At 47.3% G+C, this 20,213-nt stretch overlaps 1 protein-coding gene across 2 annotated transcripts in view; it reads left to right on the forward strand.

The window, feature by feature from the left end:
• MAN1B1 (mannosidase alpha class 1B member 1) overlaps positions 1-20,213 on the forward strand; it is a 39,617-nt gene that overhangs the window by 17,459 nt on the left and 1,945 nt on the right. For both annotated transcript variants that reach the window (XM_037850885.1, XM_037850887.1), the window contains 6 exons: positions 2,173-2,282; positions 3,456-3,641; positions 16,619-16,767; positions 17,085-17,273; positions 19,000-19,190; positions 19,595-19,715. In XM_037850885.1, the coding sequence (XP_037706813.1) occupies positions 2,173-2,282; positions 3,456-3,641; positions 16,619-16,767; positions 17,085-17,273; positions 19,000-19,190; positions 19,595-19,715 (946 nt within the window). The remainder of the gene's footprint in view (positions 1-2,172; positions 2,283-3,455; positions 3,642-16,618; positions 16,768-17,084; positions 17,274-18,999; positions 19,191-19,594; positions 19,716-20,213) is intronic.

Consider the following 20,213-nt stretch of genomic DNA (forward strand, 5'->3'; position numbering starts at 1 on the left):
CTTTTCCCTGCAGCCAGTGCAGGGCATAATCAGATTCCTCCCTAGAGAAAGGTTTCTTTTTATTAACATGGAGTACAAGGTGGCACAGAGCCAATCCTCATCGGCCCCGTATCTTGGCCAGAATACATCGAGCAGCAAAATGTTTTTGTGGTTTTTTTTTTTTCTTTTTCCAAACGTACCAACAATATTTGATCATTTTTCTTTCATCCTTTCCCTTAGTCCGATTACTGTCGGCTCAGTGTTTTAATATCCTCCCCAGTGGACTATCCAGAGGAATGTTCCTGGGGGACCCTGCAGGTACCCCCTTCCCTGTATCCCCGGCCAGCCGATGGCCTCTCTTCCCCATTCTGAGTCCTGTCTGGGCATCTTTCCCTCAGGATCAGCCTCAGACTTACTAGAATGTTCCAACCACTAAGGCAATACTTAGTAGTCCTTTTTTTTAAATTTTTTCTTACCTTGGTCTATGCACAGAGTTACCTGGTGGCTGCGAGGCACGTTTTTTCCTTCCCCTTTTCTTGTCCACAATCGGCAGACCTAAGCGTCTGATCTCAGGTCTCGCCAGCAGTCAGAGGCCGGCCCCTGACGACGGAGTCCGAGACCACTCACACGGCGGGCGCACCTTCCCTTCCTCCGTCCCGGGGGTCCTCCTCGATGCGTCGGATCCCGGAGGAGCCCCCAGGTTGTTAGAAACAGAGCTGTACCTGGAAGAAAATATAGGCTTATTTGATTGTGGAGGAGAAAAGAAATTTATTTTTGTTTTTGTAAGAGCGAGTGCACGACCAAAAGAAAACGGAACGGTCGGCACCCTGAGCAAAGGAAAGCACAAGTTATTTCCTGAGCCTAACACGCAGGTCCCTCCCGTTTCCCCGTTGGCCGGGGACTCCCGAGGTTACGGTTTATCCGAGAGCTGACCAACCCGCCTTTGATTACACCTCATATTCCTTCATATTTCAGTGACCTTGGCTGTTACCGGCATTAACTCGAGGCTCACGTCAGAGGCCCTTTCTTTCCCTCTAATCACAGACTCAGTATGTGCTAGTTGTGTTTAGCTTCTATTTCCTGTATTTCACGTCACCTTGATGTGAAAGCTAAACTTACCCCTTGTCTTACAGTATTGAACAAAAATACAAGCCAATTAAAAAATAGGCAAAGAATTTGAAGTTATTTGTCCAAAGAGAAATAAGTACTCAAATGGCCAATAAGTATATAAAAACATGCTCAACATCATTACGCATTAAGAGAAATGCAAGTTAAAACTGTTATGAGATAGCATTTCACACTGTCCAGGATGGCTACTGTTTAAAAAAAAAGCGACTTCAAAAAGTGTTTACAAGGATGCAGAGAAACAGAAACCCTTTTATATTCATGGGAGTGTATCATGGTGCAGCCATTGTGGTCACCAGTGTCCATTGCAGCATTGCTCACAAGAGCCAAAAGGTGGAGGCAACCCAAGCGTCCACCCACAGGTGATGGAGAAGCAAAATGTGATCTTTCCCATACACCGGAATGCTCCTCAGCCGTAAAAAGAAGTGGCTGCTGGGACAGGCTGCCGCACCGGTGAGCCTTGGAGGCATCCTGTCGAGTGAGATAAGCCAGACTCAGAAGGACAAATATTTATGACGTCTCTCATGTGAAATGCTTAGAATAAGGACATTCATAAAGACAGAAAGCAGACCAGTGGTTACCAGGGGAGGGGAATGGGGAGTTATTGCTAAAGGAGAAAGAGCTTTGATTTGGGATGATGGAAACAGTCTGGAAGTACATAGTGGTGAAAGTGACACGTTTTGTCAATGTACTTCATGTCAAAGATTGTTCACTTAAAATCACTTTTATGTTGGGTATATTTTACCACAATTTACAACCAATAACATAATTTAGGAAAACAGAAGTCTGCCCTGGGCACCCCCCCCGGGCCCACCCATGGCGGGGCCTGGTCCGCGCGTCCGTCCCCTCCAGGCCGCCCTTGCCCTCACGTCCCCAGCCCCTTTCCTGGACCGCACGGGTTGGGTCTGCAAGGCCCAGGTTGTTCCCAGGTGCGTCAGCCAGGCGTCCGAGCTAGAGGGGGACCGTGGGGGGGGCTGGTCTGCCCCCGGGGGGTTGGCACACGGCGGGCAGCGCCAGGCAGGTGGCCGCTTGCGTCTTGCTGACGGCTCTTTCCCTTTCTCCCTGAAGCTGGAGGGGAGCAGTGATCGAGCCCGAGCGAGACACCCCGCTCCCTTCCAGAAATGCAGAGGCCTCCACCAAGCGTGCATCCCCGGAAGCCAGGACTCAGAAAGTTCCAGGTAAGGCTGCGCCCTGGGCTCAGGCCCCACCGTCTCCATGGTGGAGATGCGGCCTAATCCGGCCGGGAGCGCTGCATTTCTGCTTCTCCTGAGCTGCCGTGACCCTTCCTCATTCCCAGCTGTCCACGCTCCCGGGTTCCCATTCGCGTTGGCACACTGGGGAAAGGGAGCGGCTCCTAGTAGCCTGTTGGCTAGCACTGGGCCCTGGGAAGGCTGGACGTCCCTGCGGACACACAGCTGCTGCTCACGGGCACCTCCACCCACCCCCGGGCCTGGTGGCCTCTGGTGGCGCATGTGGTCAGCACATCGTGGCAGCGCTGACCGGGGACTCTAGGGGGCGGTGGCTGCCAAGCCCTGGCCGTCCCCTGCCCGAGGCCATCTGCATGATGTGGGGCCTCACGCCGGGTCTGCGAGTCCAGGGCCCACCACCCTCGCTGTGTGTCCCAGAGCCCGGCCCGTAGCACACAGGCTCCACGCGGCTTCGAGTGCGTGGCCCAGCACCGCAGCCACCACGCACCAGCCTTCAGAGGGACAGGGCTCAGTGCCACTGACAGCCGTGTTTGTGTTCACACCGTGGGGCGCGGTCCTCTGTGGGGCCCACGGACGTGGCCGAGAGGGGCCCCCGTGATGGGGTTCAGGGCTCGGCACATTCGTGCCGGGCTTTTCCTCTTTAAAACCCTCGGGAGCTGATTTGACAGAATAGTAATATTCGTGAGTTTAGGGTGTTCTTACAGAGTTGGACTCTGCTTGTCAGTGTCTAACATTTTTATTGTTTTTAATTTTTATTTACTTATTTATTTGGTCTAACATTTTAAAATCCAGGTGGAACACAGCTCCGCAGGTTCTATTTTGTGTGCTTCGACTGCCTTGGCTCCTTGAGTCATCACCACAGCCCTGGGAGGGGCTGTCACCTCGGCCCGAGATGGGGCCTCACCTGCCCGGGGAGCCTGGGTGCTGCTCCGAGGGTCCCTGCCGCTGCTGTGTCCCGGGGCCACCACTTCTCCACACCGTGGCGCTTCTTGCCCCTTTTCTTCTGCCTGGTGGCCTTGATGGATGTTCTTGCTCTCCCCTAGAGTTCACCCGACTGGGGAGGCCTGGCCACTGGCCTGGGGTCTGTGAATTGGCCTGAGGCCCTGGGACATCCCCACCAACCAGCCCTTTCTCCCCCTGCAGCTTCCCCAAACCAGCGCCAGCAGGCTGTGATCACTGCCTTCCGCCACGCCTGGAAAGGGTACCGGAAGTTCGCCTGGGGCCACGATGAGCTGAAGCCTCTCTCCCGGTCCTTCAGCGAGTGGTTCGGCCTTGGTCTCACACTCATCGATGCCCTGGACACCATGTGGATTCTGGGTCTGCAAAAAGGTGCCTGTCCCTGTCCCGGGCACGCAGCCGAGGCCTCCGTCTGACCCACGGGCTTCCCGCTGGGCTAGGGTGGGGTACCGGGGGCAAATGCTGCTGCAACCTGTGCTGCGTGTTCCCTTCTCCGGTACAGAGTGGACATGCCGGGGCCGTGCTCGGTGCCTGTGTTCCCAATCGTGCCCGCCACCAGGTGGGGGCTCGGAGCCGCTGTCTCATTGTCCCAGCTGCTGGGAGTGCACTGGGGCCGGAGCAGCCCCTCAGTCCCTCAGGGTCTGCACTGCTGTGCAGTGGGGGTGGTGGGTGGGGGCACACACAGTCTAACCCCTGCCCAGCCGGGCCTCCTGGACCTTTCCGCAGTGTTCACTTCAGACCGGGCGGTTTCGCTCTGGCTTTTGGATTACGTATGCCAGAATCTTTTTTTATTTTTTTTATTTTTTAATTAGAGAAGTTGTAGGTTGTTCTGACTAAGGCAAGGGGCTGTGTATAAAATGATCTTCCACCCAAGTGCGAGGGGCACCATGGGCCACAGGACGGCTTGGAGAGGCCCAGCGTGGCGAGTAGACAGGGCGTTTAATGGGGACTTATGTGGGGCCCTCGTCCGCGGTGGTGGGGGCAGAGGTAGCAGTTCCTTGCCATGACGGCCCGCGTTGATCCGTGGGGAAGGCGGGATTTTGTAGTGGGTGTGGGCAGAGGGCACGGGGCCGGGAGAGGGTGGGCACAATTGCCGACACTGGTAACTGTTTCCCAGTGTCTGCCCCTGTGGGCACAGCTTCCCACGGAGCCAACCTTAGGGAAAGATAACGAAGGCACAGGGCTAAGAGGACATGCAAGGATGTGCATAGCTGCTGACACAGTCGGAAGAGATGGGGGTATTGGAAAATGTGAAAGCTTTACTATGTTACATAGGTCTACAGAACGTTCCTGCATAAAATGCAGTGTTCCTGTAAACACCGTGTTATTAACACTGTGGGTTACTGTGGTACATATGTTACAACTCAGGAAAGAACATTTTTGTCAATGTACTATTAACAATAGTGCGTGGTTTAACTTAGGGTTCACAACCTGGCACTTCCCCTTTTACTCACATTCAGATGTATAAGTCAGTGCTGTTAATTACATTTACAACGTTGTGCTACCATCACCCCCTCCATTACCAAAACTTTCCATCAACCCAGATAGAAACTCTACAATGTAAGCATGAACCCCCCATTCCCCACCCCCACTCCAGCCCCTAGTAACCTATATTCTATTTTCTGACTTTATGAATTTGCTTATTCTAATTATTTTGTATTAGTGAGATCATACAATATTTGTCATTTTGTGTCTGGCTTACTTCATTCAACTTGCTATCTTCAAGATTCATCCATGTTGTCATATGTATCAGAATGTCGTTCCTTTTTATGGCTGAATAATAGTCCATTGTGTGGACATCATTGGCTGATGGCAGTTGTGGATAATGCTGCTGTGATATTTGCTGATGTGCAAAAACTGTTCAAGTGCCTGCTTTCACTGCTTTGGGGGATGTTCCCTAGAAGTGGGATTGCCAGGACATATAGTAATTCTGTACGTAACTTTTTGAGGAACTGGCAAACTGTTTTACACAGGGGCTGCCCGATTTTACATTCCCATCAACAATGAATGAGTCTTCCTATTTCTTCTCATCCTCTCCAACACTTCTAATTTTGTGAAATGCTCTGATTTTGATTTGCAGTTCCCTAATGGCTAATGATGTTGAGCATCTTTTCATGTGCTTTTTGTCCGTTTATGTGTCTTTACAGAAATGTTTATTCAAGTCTTTTGCCCATTTTTTGAGTTGTAGGATTTCTTTGTATATTCTGGATATTAAACTTATATCAGATATGTGGCTTAGCCAACACAGCTTAGCCCTGAGATGGAGGAGCACACTGGCACGGAGTGGACCTGGGTTTAACTGGGACCTGCTGACGGGAGATGATGGTCCCACAGTTGTGGCCGTGGAAAGCGAACGAGGCGAGAGACAGAGAGGAGTGCGGGGTGGGGGGGAGCTTATAAAGGTCTGTGAGAGCAGTTTCTCGCGAGATTGGTTGCTAACTTCCCTTCCCAGGGGAGGGAGGTTTTAATGCTCTCCCCCCTGGGTGGGAGGGGTCTCTGTTGCCTGGTCATGTGGGCGGTTGTGTGCCCCTCAGTAATGGGGGAGGGGCTGGGCGGGTCCTCACGTATGGTTTCTAAAGATTTTGTCCCACTGTGTACATTGTCTTTTTACTTTTATGATAAAATCCTTTGATGCACAAAAGTTTTAAATTTTGATGATGCCCTATTTGTCTGTTTTTTTCTTTTGTTGCTTCTGCTTCGGGTGTAAAGTGTAAGGAACCATTGCCCAACATAAGGTCCTGAAGAGGCTTCCCTACGTTTTCTTCTCGGAGTTGAATAGTTCTGGCTCTTATATTTAAGTCTTTGATCCGTTTTGAGTTCATTTATGTTTATGTTGGGGTCCACCTTCATTATCTTGCCTATGGACATCGAGTTATCCCAGCACCATTTATTGAAGAGACTATTGTTTCTTAATTGAGTGATTTTCACCCTTTGAAAATCGTTTGGCCATAGTCTTGAAGGTTGATTTCTGAGCTATCGGTTCTGTTCAGTTGGTCTGTATGTCTGTCCTTGTGCCGGTACCATGATGTTTTGATTATTGTGGCTTTGTCATAAGTTTTAAGATTGGGAGTGAGTCCTTCTTTTTCAGAATGGCTTTAGCTAGTCGGGGCCTGTGCTGGTTTGGATGTATTATATCCCCCAAAACGCCATGGTCTTCGATGCAGTCTTGTGGGGGCAGATGTATTTAGTGTTGATTAGACTGGAACCCTTTGATTGTTTCCATGGAAATGTGACTCAGTCAACTGTGAGTGAAAGGTTTGATTGGATAATTTCCATTCAGGGTGGGTGTTAATTGGATCACTGGAGTCATATAAAGGAATTCACAGACAGAAGGACTTCAGAGCAGCTAAGAGTGACATTTTGGAGAGAGCAACTGAGAGTGACATTTTGTAGAGATCTGCAGCTGAGAGACACATTTTGAAGACGGCCATTGGAAGCTGACACTGACATTTTGGTGAAAGCCATTTTGAAAACAGAACTCTGGAGCAGACGCCAGCCAAGTGCCTTCCCAGCTAACAGAGCTTTTCTGGATGCCAATGGCCATCCTTCAGTGAAGATACCCTATTGATGCCTCATCTTGGACACTTTGTGGCCTAAGACTATAACTTTGTAACCAAATAAACCCCCCTTATAAAAGCCGATCCATTTCAGGTGTTTTGCAAAAGGGCAGCATTAGCAAACTGGAACAGAGCCCCTTACCTTTCCATTTAGAGTTGACAGTTGGCTTTTCTGTTTTGTAAAGAAGGTTTTTGGAATTTTGACTGAAGATAAATTGCTTTGGGTAGAATTGACATCTTAAATATTTAGTCTTCTAATTCATGAACATGGAATGGCCTTCCATTGGATTTAGGTCTTCTTTGATTTCTTTTGGAAATGTTTTGTAGTTTCCTGTGTACAAGTCCTTTACTTCCTTGATTAGATTTATTCCTAGATGTTTCATTCTTTTAGTGGTTATTGTAAGTGGGATTTTTTCCTTGATTTCTTAAATGTATACATTATATACATTACTAGTGTATGGAAACATTACTGATTTCTGCATGTTGGTCTTGTACTCCGCCACTTTTCTGAATTCGTCTATTAGTTCTAGTAGCTTTGTTGTGGATTTTTCAGGATTTTCTGGATATACGATCATGTCACCGGCAAATCAGGAAATTTCATTTCTTCCTTAACGATTTGAATGCCTCTAATTTCTTCTATTGCCTGATTGCTCTGGCTGGAGCTTCCAGCACGATGTTGACTAGCAGTGCTGACAGTGGGCGTCCAGTCTCGTTCCTGGTCTTAGGGGGAAGGCTTTGGTCTTCCACCATTGAGGATGAGGTTAGCTGTGGGCTCTTCATAGACGCTGTTTCAGTTTCCTAGGCTGCTTGCAGGAAATATGGAATGGGTCGGGTTTAAACGATGATTAGCTTATAGTTTGAAGCCAGGAAACTGCAAGTCAAGGCGTCATCAGGGTGATGCTTTCTTCCTGAAGACCGGCTGCTGGGGGTCGTTGGCTCCTCTGCCACGTGTGCAGGCCCACGGCGGCCTCTCCGGGCTCTCCCTTCTCTTCTGGTTTCCTTGGTTTCAGCTTCTGGCTTCCCTGGGTTTCTCTTTCTCTGTGTATTCATTGTGCTTAGACAGGATTCCAGTAAGAGGATTAAGACCCACCCTGGGCCACGCCTTAGTTGAACTAAGCTCACCAAAAGGTCCTACTTACAGTGGGTCCACACCCACAGAAATGAATTAGATTCAAGGACACGAGTTCCTGGAGTACACACAGTTCCAAACCACCACATGTGTACTTTATCATTTTGAGGACATTTTCGTCTATTCCTGGTTTTTTAAGGGTTTTTATCAAGAAGGGATGCTGGATTTTGTGAAATGCCTTTTCTGCATCAATGTGGTGTATTATGTTAGTTGATTTTCTTAGTTGAACCTCCCTTGCATACCAGGGATCAATCTCACCTGATCATGGTTGTGCCAGTTTGAATGTATTACGTCCCCCAGAAAAAGCTGTATTCTTTGATGCAATCTTGTGGGGCAGACATATTAGTCGGGATTAAGTTGGAAGGTTTGGATTAGGTTGTTTGCATGGGAATGTGCCCCACCCAATTGTAGGTGATAACTCTGATGAGATAATTTCCATGGAGGCATGGCCCCACCCGTTCAGTGTGGGCCTTGATCAGTGGAGCCATATAAGTGAGCTGACTTTTAAACAGAAGGAACTCAGTGCAGCTGAGAGTGACATTTTGAAGAGGAGCTACAGCCAAGAGGGACACTTTGAAGAATGCACAGGAGCTGCAGATGAGAGACAGTTTGAAGACGGCTGTTGAAAGCAGACTCTTGCTCCGGAGAAGCTGAGAGAGGACGAATATCCCAAGTGCAACCAAGAGTGACATTTTTGAGGAACTGCACCCTAGAGAGGAACGTCCTGGGAGAAAGCCATTTTGAAACCAGAACTTTGGAGCAGATGCCAGCCACATGCCTTCCCAGCTAACCGAGGTTTTCTGGAAACTATTGGCCATCCTCCAGTGAAGGTACCCGATTGCTGATGTGTTACCTTGGACACTTTATGGCCTTAAGACTGTAACTGTGCAAGCAAATAACCCCCCTTTTATAAAAGCCAATCCATTAGACAGTAATCATGATTTGCAATGGGTGGAGGTGGCCTAAGGGTACATAGAGTGAGGAACAGAATGGTGAACTGGGGCGTGTGCATACAGTGGAATATTGAGCAACTATGAGAAGGAGTGATGCTGTGAGACACACAACAAGGTGAATGGATCCTGTACACATTTGAGTGAAGTACGCCAGAAATAAAGGCAAACACTATCATGCCTCACCAGTATGGACTGACTACAGTGTGTAAACTCAGAATTGAATCTTAGAACATAGCCTAACGTGAACATGATTATTGTAATAGTCCCTAGATTGTAAGATCTTACAGCAGTCAACTCTATTCCTGAATTGTTATGCCTGTCTCTAAACTTTGAGATGCTGACCCCTTAGTGTATAACCTGATTGGTCTCTGGAACAGTGCGTATCTCTGAGACACCTGAAACTCAGAGCTAGAGCTCTGCAGATACGAATGTCAGTATTAGTGCATACAGCAACTGTTAAAAAAAAGCTGAAAAAGAGCCCAGACTTCAATTAGTGATATGAATGAAGCAGATCTGGTTAAGACTAGGGCAAACCGGGCCAAAGGGTAAAGGTCTAAACTGACTGTGTTGTAAAACTTCAACTTCCATGTGAGACCAAGGGAAGAGATGTCAATTTGGTGCAGGATCTATATTTTCTAAACAGTATAACTCTACAGTCGGTTTGTTCAAACACCACAATTACATGGAACTTTGAATAGGAAGTGAGATACGGTAGGTTAGTATAGGTTAGAGTGAAATAGTGACACATCCCAAAGTAATTTGGGCAGAGAATAAAAAATATATTTACAGAATGAATCTGGACCTGGCATTGTGGGATTGAGAATAACATCTTCACCAAAAGGGGAATGCAAAATGAGATGAAATAGTTTCCGTGACTGAGAGATTTCAAATGGAGTCGAGAGGCCACTCTGGGTGGACATTCTATGCACTATAGATAACACCTCTTACGTTTTAATGTATTGGAATAGCTAGAAGTGAAGACCTGAAACTACCAAACTCCAACCCAGTAGTCTGGACTCCTGAAGACAATTATATAATCATGTAGATTACAAGGGGTGACAGTGTGATTGTGAAAACCTTGTAGATCAGACTCCCTTTAGTGTATGAATGGATGAGTAGAAAAATGGGGATAAAAACTAAATGAAAAATAGGGTGGGATGGGGGGATGGTTGCGTGTTCTTTTTTCACTTTTATTTTTTTACTCTTATTTGATTCTGATATAAGGAAAATGTTCAGAAATAGATTGTGGTGATGAATGCATAACTATATGATTGTACTGTGAACAGTTGATTGTATACCATGAATGACTATGGTATGTGAATATATTTCAATAAAACTGAATTAAAAAAAAAAATCCATTTCTGGTGTTTTACATTCCGGCAGCATTAGCAAACTGCAACAATGGGGTATGATCCTTTTCAGGTGCTGTTGGATTCAGTTTGCTAGTATTTTGTTGAGGATATTTGCATCTATATTCTTAAGGAATATTGGTCTGTAATTTTCTTTTCTTTCTTGTGTACCTTTATCAGGTTTTGTTATGAGGGTGATGTTGGCCTCATAGAATGAGTTAGAGTGTTCCCTTCTCTCTCTCTCTTTTTTTTTTTTTTTTTTTTTTGGAAGAATTTGATCAGGATTGGTGTTAATTCTTCTTGGATTGTTTGGTAAAATTCACCTGTGAAGCGTCTGGTCCTGGGCTTTTCCTTTTGGGGAGGTTTTTGATGATTCGTTCAGTTTCTTTACTTGCTATATTGTTCTGTTGAGTCTTCTCTTTCTTCTTGAGTCAGTGTAGGCAGTTTGTGTGTTTCTAGGAATTTGTCCATTTCCTCTAGGTTGTCTTTTTTTTTGGTGCAGAGTTCATAGTATCCTCTTACAGTCCTTTTTATTTCTGTGGGGTCAGTAGTTATGTCCCCCTTTTCATTTCAGATTTAGTTATTTGTGTCCTTTTTCGTAGTTTAAAGATTTGTCGATTTCATTGATCTTTTCGAAGTACCAACTTTTGATTTTGTTGATTCTCTGTGTTTTCTTTTTCTTTTTTCCTCTCTAATTTATTTATGTCCATTCGAATAATTTCCTTCCTTCTGCTCGCTTTGGGTTTAGTTTGTTCTTTTTCCAGATCCTCCACTTTTGAGGTTAGGTCTGTGATTTGAGATCTTTCTCTTTTTCAATGTAAGCATTTAGAGCTATAAATTTCCCTCTCGACACTGCCTTTGCCGCATCTCATAAGTTTTGGTATTTTGTGTTTTCATTTTCATTCACCTCAAGATATATTTCCTACTTCCTCTTACGATTTCTTCTTTGACCCATTTGGCTCTTTGAGAGTACATTGCTTAATTTCCTGTGCCAGAATCTTTTATCCTTTTTTTATCCTCACTTTGTCAAAGTAATGTCTTTAGTTATTTCTTAAGCAAAATTTTAAACAGCTACTTTTTAAAAAGAAATTTTTAATTTTTAAATAATTTCAAACTTCCAGGACAGCTACAAAAATAATACAAACACTATACAGAGAATGCCAACATCTCCCCATCCCTCAGATGCCCAGTTCACCAGTTGTAACCTTTTGCCACTTTTGCTGTATCATTCTGTCTTTCCTTCTGTCTGTCAATCTGCCTGTCTGTCTGTCAGTCCATTTTCTGAACACTTGTGTCCAGGTTGTATGTTCCTCGTGCTCCCTGAATGCTTAATACCGCCATGTACATTTCCTTAGAACTGGGATATTCCCCACGTGCAGTGAACAAGTTCAGGAAATTTAATATTGATCTAAAGCCTTTGGTCTATATTTGAGTGTCTTCATAAGAGGCAATGATGTCCTTTTGAGCCTCTCCCTCTCATTATTACATCCCTCACAGGATCACGTGTTGCGTTTAATTTTCATCGTCTCCTTTGTTGCCCTTCCTCCCTGTTTTTTTTCCTTTTAACTGTGGAAATGTAAGCAGCATGACCTTTCCCATCCCTGTCACTCCCAGGCACGCTGTCCAGTGGGTGACTCAGGTTGGCACTGTCGCAGGCCTCACCCCTACTCCTTTTGATTTTGTTGATTCCTCTGTTTGTTTTTATTCTGTATTTTATTTATCTCCAGTCTAATCTTTGTTATTTCCTTCCTTCTGCCTGCTTTGAGTTGTGTGTTCTTTTTCTAGGTCCTCCACTTTGAGCTGTGGAGGCTTTCTCTTTTTAGATGGATAGCAAGTAGGGCTATAAACTTCCATCACCCAGACGAACCCTTCCCCCCGTACGCATTAGCTCCCGCCCCGGCCCCTGGACCTGCTTTCTGTCCTGAATGGCTTTTCAGATTCTCCACTGTTGTCTTCGTGGTTACCATGGAGCTTAAATTTAACATCCTAAGTGTATAATATCCGGCGTTCATATCACCTTAACTTGAGTAGGTAGGCAAACTGTGTTCCTGTTCCCCTCGTCCCCCCCCTTTTGTGGTTCTTGTCACAAATGAGATGTTCAGACATTATGAGTTCACAGTCGTTCATTTATCATCAACATTTTACTCATGTGCCTTTTTATCTGTAGGAAGTAAAAAATGGAGCTACCAACCAAAAATACAAGAGTACTGGCATATATATCCACCCGTCCGGTTAGCGTTGCTGGAGGACTCTTGTTTCTTCACGCAGCTTCACCCTGCTGTCCTTCCTTCCAGCCCACACAGCTCTCTTCAGCATTGCTTGTAGGGCAGGTCTAGTGGTGACGAAGTCCCTCAGCTTTGGTTTATCTGGGAATGTCTTAATCGCTCCTTCATTTTTGAAAGATAATTTTGCTGGGTATGGAATTCTTGGTTGGCAGCTTTCTGCTTTCAGCTCTTTAAACTTGTCATCCTGCTGCCTTCTTGCCTCCATGGTTTCTGATGAGAAATCAGCACTTAATCTTCCTGAGCCTCTTTTTTTTTTTTTTTTTTTTAATCATTTTATTGAGATATATTCACATACCACGCAGTCATGCAAAACAAATTGTACTTTCGATTGTTTACAGTACCATTACATAGTTGTACATTCATCACCTAAATCAATCCCTGACACCTTCATTAGCACACACACAAAAATAACAAGAATAATAATTAGAGTGAAAAAGAGCAATTGAAGTAAAAAAGAACACTGGGTACCTTTGTCTGTTTGTTTCCTTCCCCTACTTTTCTACACATCCATCCATAAACTAGACAAAGTGGAGTTTGGTCCTTATGGCATTCCCAATCCCACTGTCACCCCTCATAAGCTACATTTTTATACAACTGTCTTCGAGATTCATGGGTTCTGGGTTATAGTTTACCTGAGCCTCTTTTTATACATGACGCGTTTCTTCTCTTGTGCTTTCAAGAATTTTCTCTTCATCTTTGACATTTGACATCTTGACTATAATATGTCGTGGTATGGGTCTGTTTGGGTTTATCCTGTTTGGAGTTTGTTGAGTGTCTTGGATGTGTATATTCATTTATTTTGTTAGATTGGGGAAGTTTTCAGCCATTATTTCGTTTCTTTTGGTTGAAACCTGGACGTTTTGATGTTTTAACATGTTATCTCTGGAACAGACTCAGGCTTCTGATCGTGAAGCCTGTATCCAGCGAGCCTTAGGACAGATGTCCTTGGACACCAGGAGTTAATAAAGAAGAAAGAAACGCCTTGTCCTCTGTAGAGTTGCCTGTGGGAGGCTCTCCTGCGGGACTCATCCATGCAGTATGTTTAGAGAATAGCGTGAGGCAAGAGTGTAAGGGCCTCTCCAGTCCTTCCTGCATGTGTGTGTTTTCCTGAGCATGCACCCGTGGCTCTAGGAAATCCCCCGTGTACATGTATCTGAATTTCTCCACTTCCCAGGAAATAGCATCTCCACGTGGTCCAGGGCCCTGCACTGTGAGCCTCCAGCCCGCAGCCCTTGGTGCCAGGCCCTGCAGCTCGACTGCTTCCCCTGGCACCACGAGTCGCCTTCTCCCCGCAGGGCACGTGCTGGGACAGCGAGTCTGCGACGAGTCCGTCGGCTGCCACCCCGAGACTGGCCCCGAGTCTGAGCACGAGGGTTGCTCTTCTCGCCCTGGGACTGGGGCCGGGGTCCTGCGCTGGGAGCTGGGCGGCTCCGGGCAGCCAGGGTGCCAGAGAGCCGAGTGCTCTTTGTTTTGTTTTGTTTTGTTTTGTTAGAGCATTTGTAGTTTATAGGAAAATCATGCAGATAGAACAGTTCCAGCTTACTCTCCGTCAGTTTTCCCTATGTGGTACCTTTGTCACAGATAATAAAACAATATTATTGTAATTGGACTATTAACTACAATCTATGATTTATATTGGGGCACACTGTGTTGTGCAGTCCTACATTTCTTAAAATCTTTTATTCTAGTAACATATATATATACAACCTAGAATTCCCCCTTTTAACCACATTTGTGCTGGTTTGGATCTGTTCTGTCCCCTACAAAAGCGTGTTCTTCAATGCAGTCTTGTGGGGTGTATTAGTTAGGGTCTCTAGGAAACAGAATCAACAAAGAGATCTAATAATATAAGATTTATAAAATGTCTCATGCAGCTGTGGGGTATGCACAGTCCAAATTCCGTAAGGCAGGGCAGCAAACCGGCAACTCCAGTGAAAGGTGTTCGATGACCTCCTCGGGACACGAACCTGGCAACTCCAGTGAATCCTCAGGAAATGCTTTGCCAGCTAGCCGAAGAAGAAGTGAGAGGTCCTCCATCTGTCTCCCTTAAAAGTCTCCAGCTGACTGGATTGAATCCAGCTGATTGCATTTTCTCGTTGTGGAAGACACGCCCTTCGTTGATGACTTCAGTCACAGATGCAGTCAGCTGACGATTTAATAAACCAGCCTTCTGGTTTATTAACCAGCCACAAATGTCCCTGCAGTAACGGTTAGACCAGTGCTTGCTTGACCAGGGTACCACCACCTGGTCAAGTTGACACATGAACCTAACCCTCACAGTCTACCCCTCATCAACTTGGCAGTTACACACATCGTCTTAAACCTTTATCTCTAAGTAGAGAATAATAACAGACATATCTTTGGCCTAACAATACTCCACTGTTCTGTGTACAACTGGAAATGCACTAAATCTCTCCAGAATAGGGTGCAAGTCCTTGGGTGACATATTAACTCTTAAAATTGACTTCCTTTAACTTAAATACAGCAAAATGAACAGTACAGCTTATATCATATGATAAGGGGATAAGTCAGAGAAGAAAGCAAAGATACTTGCTTTGCAGACAAATACACTCAAAACAAGAAGGAAATACTCATGCCGTCATAGTCCTCGTTTCTGTAGCTGGTCACGTGGCCGTGGTTCGCTCAGCGCGATGCCTGCAGGGTCCTCCTCTGTTGCCGTGTGCATCAGAACATTACTTTTTGCGGCTGAACACCATTCCCTGGTTTGTGTATTTCACATTGTGTTTATCCAGTCGTCGGGTGATGGACACTGGGGCTGCTTCCCCCTTCTGGCAGCTGTGATAATTCCACTGTGAACACTGACGTGCAGGTGTCTGTCTCCGTCTTTGCTTTCAGCCCTTTAAGGCGTATTCACGGGAGTGGGATCGCCAGGGCGAATGGTGATGCTGTACTAACTTCCCGAGGAGCCGCCAAACTGTTCTCCACAGCGGCTGCGCCATTTTCCGTGCCCACTAAGAGTGAACGAGTCTTCCTCTCTCTCCACATCCTCCAGCACTTACAGTTGTCTGCGTGTGTGTTTTAATAGCAGCCATTCTAGTGGGTGTGAAATGGTATCTCATTGTGGTTTTAATGGCTGTTGATGTTGAACATCTTTTTATGTGCTTTTTGGCTATTTGAATATCTTCTTGGAGAAATGCCTGTTCAAGCCTTTTGCTGTTTTTTAATTGGGTTATTTGTCTTTCTGTCATTGTGTTATAGGAGTTCTTTATATAGTCTCGATATTAAACCTTTATCAGATATATTGTTTCCAGTTACTTCCTCCCATTTTGAGGTTGTCTCCTTACTCTCAGGATGAGGTCCTCTGTTGCACGGAAGTTTTAATTTTGTTGAGGTCCCATTTCTTTATTGCTGTGCTTTCGCTGTAGAGTCCAGGAAACCGCCGGACAGGACACCCTGAAGGTGTTTCCCTGTGTTTTCTTTTAGCACTCTTACAGTTTTGGTCTTTGTATGTAGGTCTTTGATCCATTTTGGGTTGACTTCTGTATGTGGTGGGAGGTAAGGGTCCCCTTCATTCTTTGGCTGTGGATTTCCAGTTTTCCCAGCACTATTTGTTGAAGAGACTGTTCTTTCCCATCCTACCGTTTAAATTGCCTTTTCTTCATTCAGCCCTTGCCCTGTTGCTGTAGTCCTTTAACTGTTTCCCGGAGCTCTGGAATGATATTTCTGCCAAGTCTTGCTGGTTGTTCAAAGCCTCTGTGGGAGACACGGTGCTGAGCGTCCTGTTCCGCCATCTTGACCGGGGTGGGGCCTCAAGAATTGCTTATAAGATTTTTTTCATGCTTTTATGTTTTAAATTTTTCTGAATGGCTTTAAGGCTACCAATAAAGTTACTAACCCTGGGGTCCTTTGCTGGGTGGCCTTTTGAGTGTTGCGCTCTGGTGCTTTGTCTGTGTAGCTTGAGGACTTCAGAGTTGACTGTCCTCGAAATCAGAAATGGCACTGAGCCCCACAGAGAAAGTTCTGGCGGTAAGGCACCGAGATGAGGACCGATGGGCCGAAGGTGAGTGACGGAGCTCCTGACACCGTCCAGTGATCTCTACTGTTTTCGGTCTTAGAGTTTAAAGAAGCCAAGCAGTGGGTGTCACAGAAGCTGAACTTCCAGAAAGACGTGGACGTCAACCTCTTCGAGAGCACGATCCGGATCCTGGGGAGCCTCCTGAGCACATACCACTTGACGGGGGACAGCCTCTTCCTGGAGAAAGCGGTGGGTGCAGACAGCCGGTCCCTGGGTTCCAGCGGACGTGGGGAGGGGGTTTCACACCTTTCTGCCTTAAAGCCGCTTTGGCTCTCCGTGGCCGAGGCAGCACTGTGCATCGCCGCTGGGTCCTGTAGGGAGAGGCCCGTCGGTGCTGGGTGAGTCCTTAACTTCTGCTGGCATTGAGTTTGGGGGCCGTGCAGGGTTGGGGCGCCCCCAGAACACTTCCTTCCACCTCAGGGTGGATGTGGAGGACCATGGGACAGGTGCCGTGGGGACGGGGCCTCTGGCGGAAGCATGGGCTTCCTGCTGTCCTCTGGTCTCAGGAGGATCTCGGGAACCGGCTGATGCCCGCCTTCAAGACGCCGTCCAAGGTCCCGTACTCGGACGTGAACCTCGGCACCGGCATTGCCCACCCGCCCCGCTGGACCTCCGACAGCTCGGTGGCCGAGGTGACCAGCATCCAGCTGGAGTTCCGCGAGCTCTCCCGGCTCACCGGAGTCGAGAAGTTCCAGGTACGGAGGGCCGCTCTGCAGCTGCAGCGGGGACCGCGCCCTGCACCCAGCGCTGCTTCCCTCCCCTCCCCTTTTCTTTCCTCTCTTTCCTTCATTTAAAATTAATTTATCCACCAAAAAAATCCATTTCCAAACAAAACAAAGCAAAGCAATGGGAAGAATAAATGTCCTGAAATAACTTCATTCCTTCCACTGTGCTTCCAGAGTCGCCCCTGAGCGTTCCCATACCATGAAGTCACCTCAGTAGCTTGTCTGTTCTTACTGGATTATTGTTCCCCCTTCACTAGCTGCCGTCTGTCTCTGGTCCCCTATATTCTACAATATAAGACGCTTATTTTACATTTTTCATAGGGTTCACATTAGTGGTAACGCACAGTATCTCTCCTCTTGTGCCTGGCTTATTTCGCTCAGCATTATGTCTTCAGGGTTCGTCCACGTTGTCGTGTTTCACGACCTCGTTCCTTCTTACTGCCTAGTATTCCATCATGTGTATGTACCACATTTTATTTTCCACTTATCTGATGAAGGACATTTGGATTGTTTCCATCTCTTGGCAATTGTGAACGATGCTGCTATGAAGTTGGTGTGCAAATACTGTTCGTGACGCTGCTGTCAGATGTTCTGGTTGAATACCGAGAAGTGAAATTGCTGGATCGTAGGGTAACTCCATACCTAGTTTTCTGAGGAACTGTCGGGCTGTCCTCTAGAGCGGCTGCACCATTATCGAGTCCCACCAGCACTGAATGAGAGTTCCAGTTCCTCCTCGTCTTCTCCACCATTTGTAGTTTCCTGTTTAATGACAGCCATTCTTATTGGTGTGAGATGGTATCTCATTGTGGTCTTGATTTCATCTCCCTAATAGCTAGCAAAGATGAACATTTTTTTCATGTGTTTTTTAGCCATTTGTATTTTCTCTTCAGAGAAATGTCTTTTCATATCTTTCACCCATTTTATAATTGGGCTGTTTGTACTACTGTCCTTGAGTTATAGGATTTCTTTATATACGCAAGATACCAGTCTCTTATCATATACATGGTTTCCAGATATTTTTCCCATTGAGTTGGCTGCCTCTTTACCTTCTTGACAAATTCCTTTGAGGTACAGAAGCTTTTAATTTTGAGGAGTTCCCATTTATCTATTTCTTCCTTTGTTGCTTGTGCTTTGGGTGTAAGGTTTCAGAAGTGACCTCCTAATACAAGGTGTTGAAGATGTTTCCCTACATTATCTTCTGGGAGTTTCATGGTGCTGTCTCTTATATTGAGGTCTTTGATCCATGGTGAGTTAATTTTTGTGTAGGGTGTGAGTAGGGATCCTCTTTCTTTGGGTAGCTTTAGTTTCTTTCAATAATGGTTTGTAGTCTTCAGCGTACTTCTTTGGTAAATTCATTCCCAAACATTTTATTCTTTTTTGATGCTGTTGTAAATGAATTTGTTTTCTTAATTTCATTTTCTTAAACATAATTTTTGTTGTGAAATATAACATACATAAAGAAAAGTGATAAATTCCCAAATACAGTTTAACAGGTAGTTATAAAGCAAATTTCAAAGTATAGTATGGGTTACAGTTTTGTAATTTCAGGTATTTCCTTCTGGCTGTTCGAATTTCACTCAAAACTAACGCAGCACCTCACCATGCTTGTGTGGGGCCAGGAGGCCCCTGGGGAGGAGGCAGGTGTGGAGAGCGGGTCCCCTCGAGGTCTGCACCCTCTCTCCCCGTGCCCCCGCAGGAGGCCGTGCAGGAGGTGACACAGCACGTCCACTCGCTCCCCAGCAAGAAGGACGGGCTGGTGCCCATGTTCATCAACACGCACAGCGGCCTCTTCACGCACCTGGGCGTCTTCACCCTGGGCGCCAGGGCCGACAGCTACTACGAGTACCTGCTCAAGCAGTGGATCCAGGGCGGGAAGACGGAGACGCAGTGAGACCCGTTTCCTCTGCCCTTTCTCCTGGTGTCGGGAGGAGCCGCCGTCCTGAGCCCTGTGGGGAACAGTCTGGGCCAGGCAGGGGCTGGGCCCACAGGGGGACCCCTGGGCACCCACTGCCCCAGGACTGAGTTTTAAAGACACAGGTGTACTTCGGAACTGTAGAGACACCCTCGTAGGAAACCCGAATCACCCAAGTTCACAAACCCAGACCTGGCCAGTTAACCAGCGTGTCCGTGTGGGTGGCCCTAGGGTCGAGCTCTCATGAGAGGCGCCAGGAAGGATACGGCAGCCGGCTCTGTCCGTCTGCGGAAGCCGAAGGTTCCAGGCCTGGGCCACTGGGGGCCACATGGGGTGGGAGGCCCAGCCTCTCCGTGTAACGGGGCGCTCTCCCCGACAGGCTCCTGGAGGACTACATGGAGGCCGTCAAGGGCATCAGGACACACCTGCTGCAGCAGTCTGAGCCCAGCAAGCTCACCTTTGTGGGGGAGCTCGCCCACGGCCAGTTCCGCCCCAAGATGGTGAGTCTGTGCCAGTCCCCGAGCCCAGGTGCTAGAAGGACGGACGAAATGCTGCCTCTCGGCAGGGCTGACGGCAGAGGCCAGCTCTTGCTGCATGGCCAGGCTTGTCCTCCGGAAGGGCACAGAGAGTGGACTCGTGGTCAGGCAGACACGATCTGTGTCTCCGGCTCCCTCCCCCAGCCCCTCGGGGCCGCCATCCGCTTCAGTGCAGGTCCTGGCCCAGGGGCTGTGTGTGGGCGATGGGGTGCTGCGGGCACGTGGCTGGGGCACCACAGGGCCACTGAGAGCTCAGACCCCTCCACTCCTCCTGACTGCATGAGTGATGCTGGCCTGGAGCAGGGCCAGAACCCCCCACAGGAAGGAGGGCCCGTGCTCGTCCCCCTGCACTGACAGTGCCCCTGCCCGTGCCGAGGCACACAGGCCCTCTCCTGCCTCTTGCCTCCTGGGGTTGGGTGGCCCCAGTCCCCAGCCCCCCGGACTCACCCGTGCTTGTTGCCT

The sequence above is a fragment of the Choloepus didactylus genome, chromosome 10 (genome assembly GCF_015220235.1).
Source record: "Choloepus didactylus isolate mChoDid1 chromosome 10, mChoDid1.pri, whole genome shotgun sequence".
Lineage (NCBI taxonomy): Eukaryota > Metazoa > Chordata > Mammalia > Pilosa > Megalonychidae > Choloepus > Choloepus didactylus.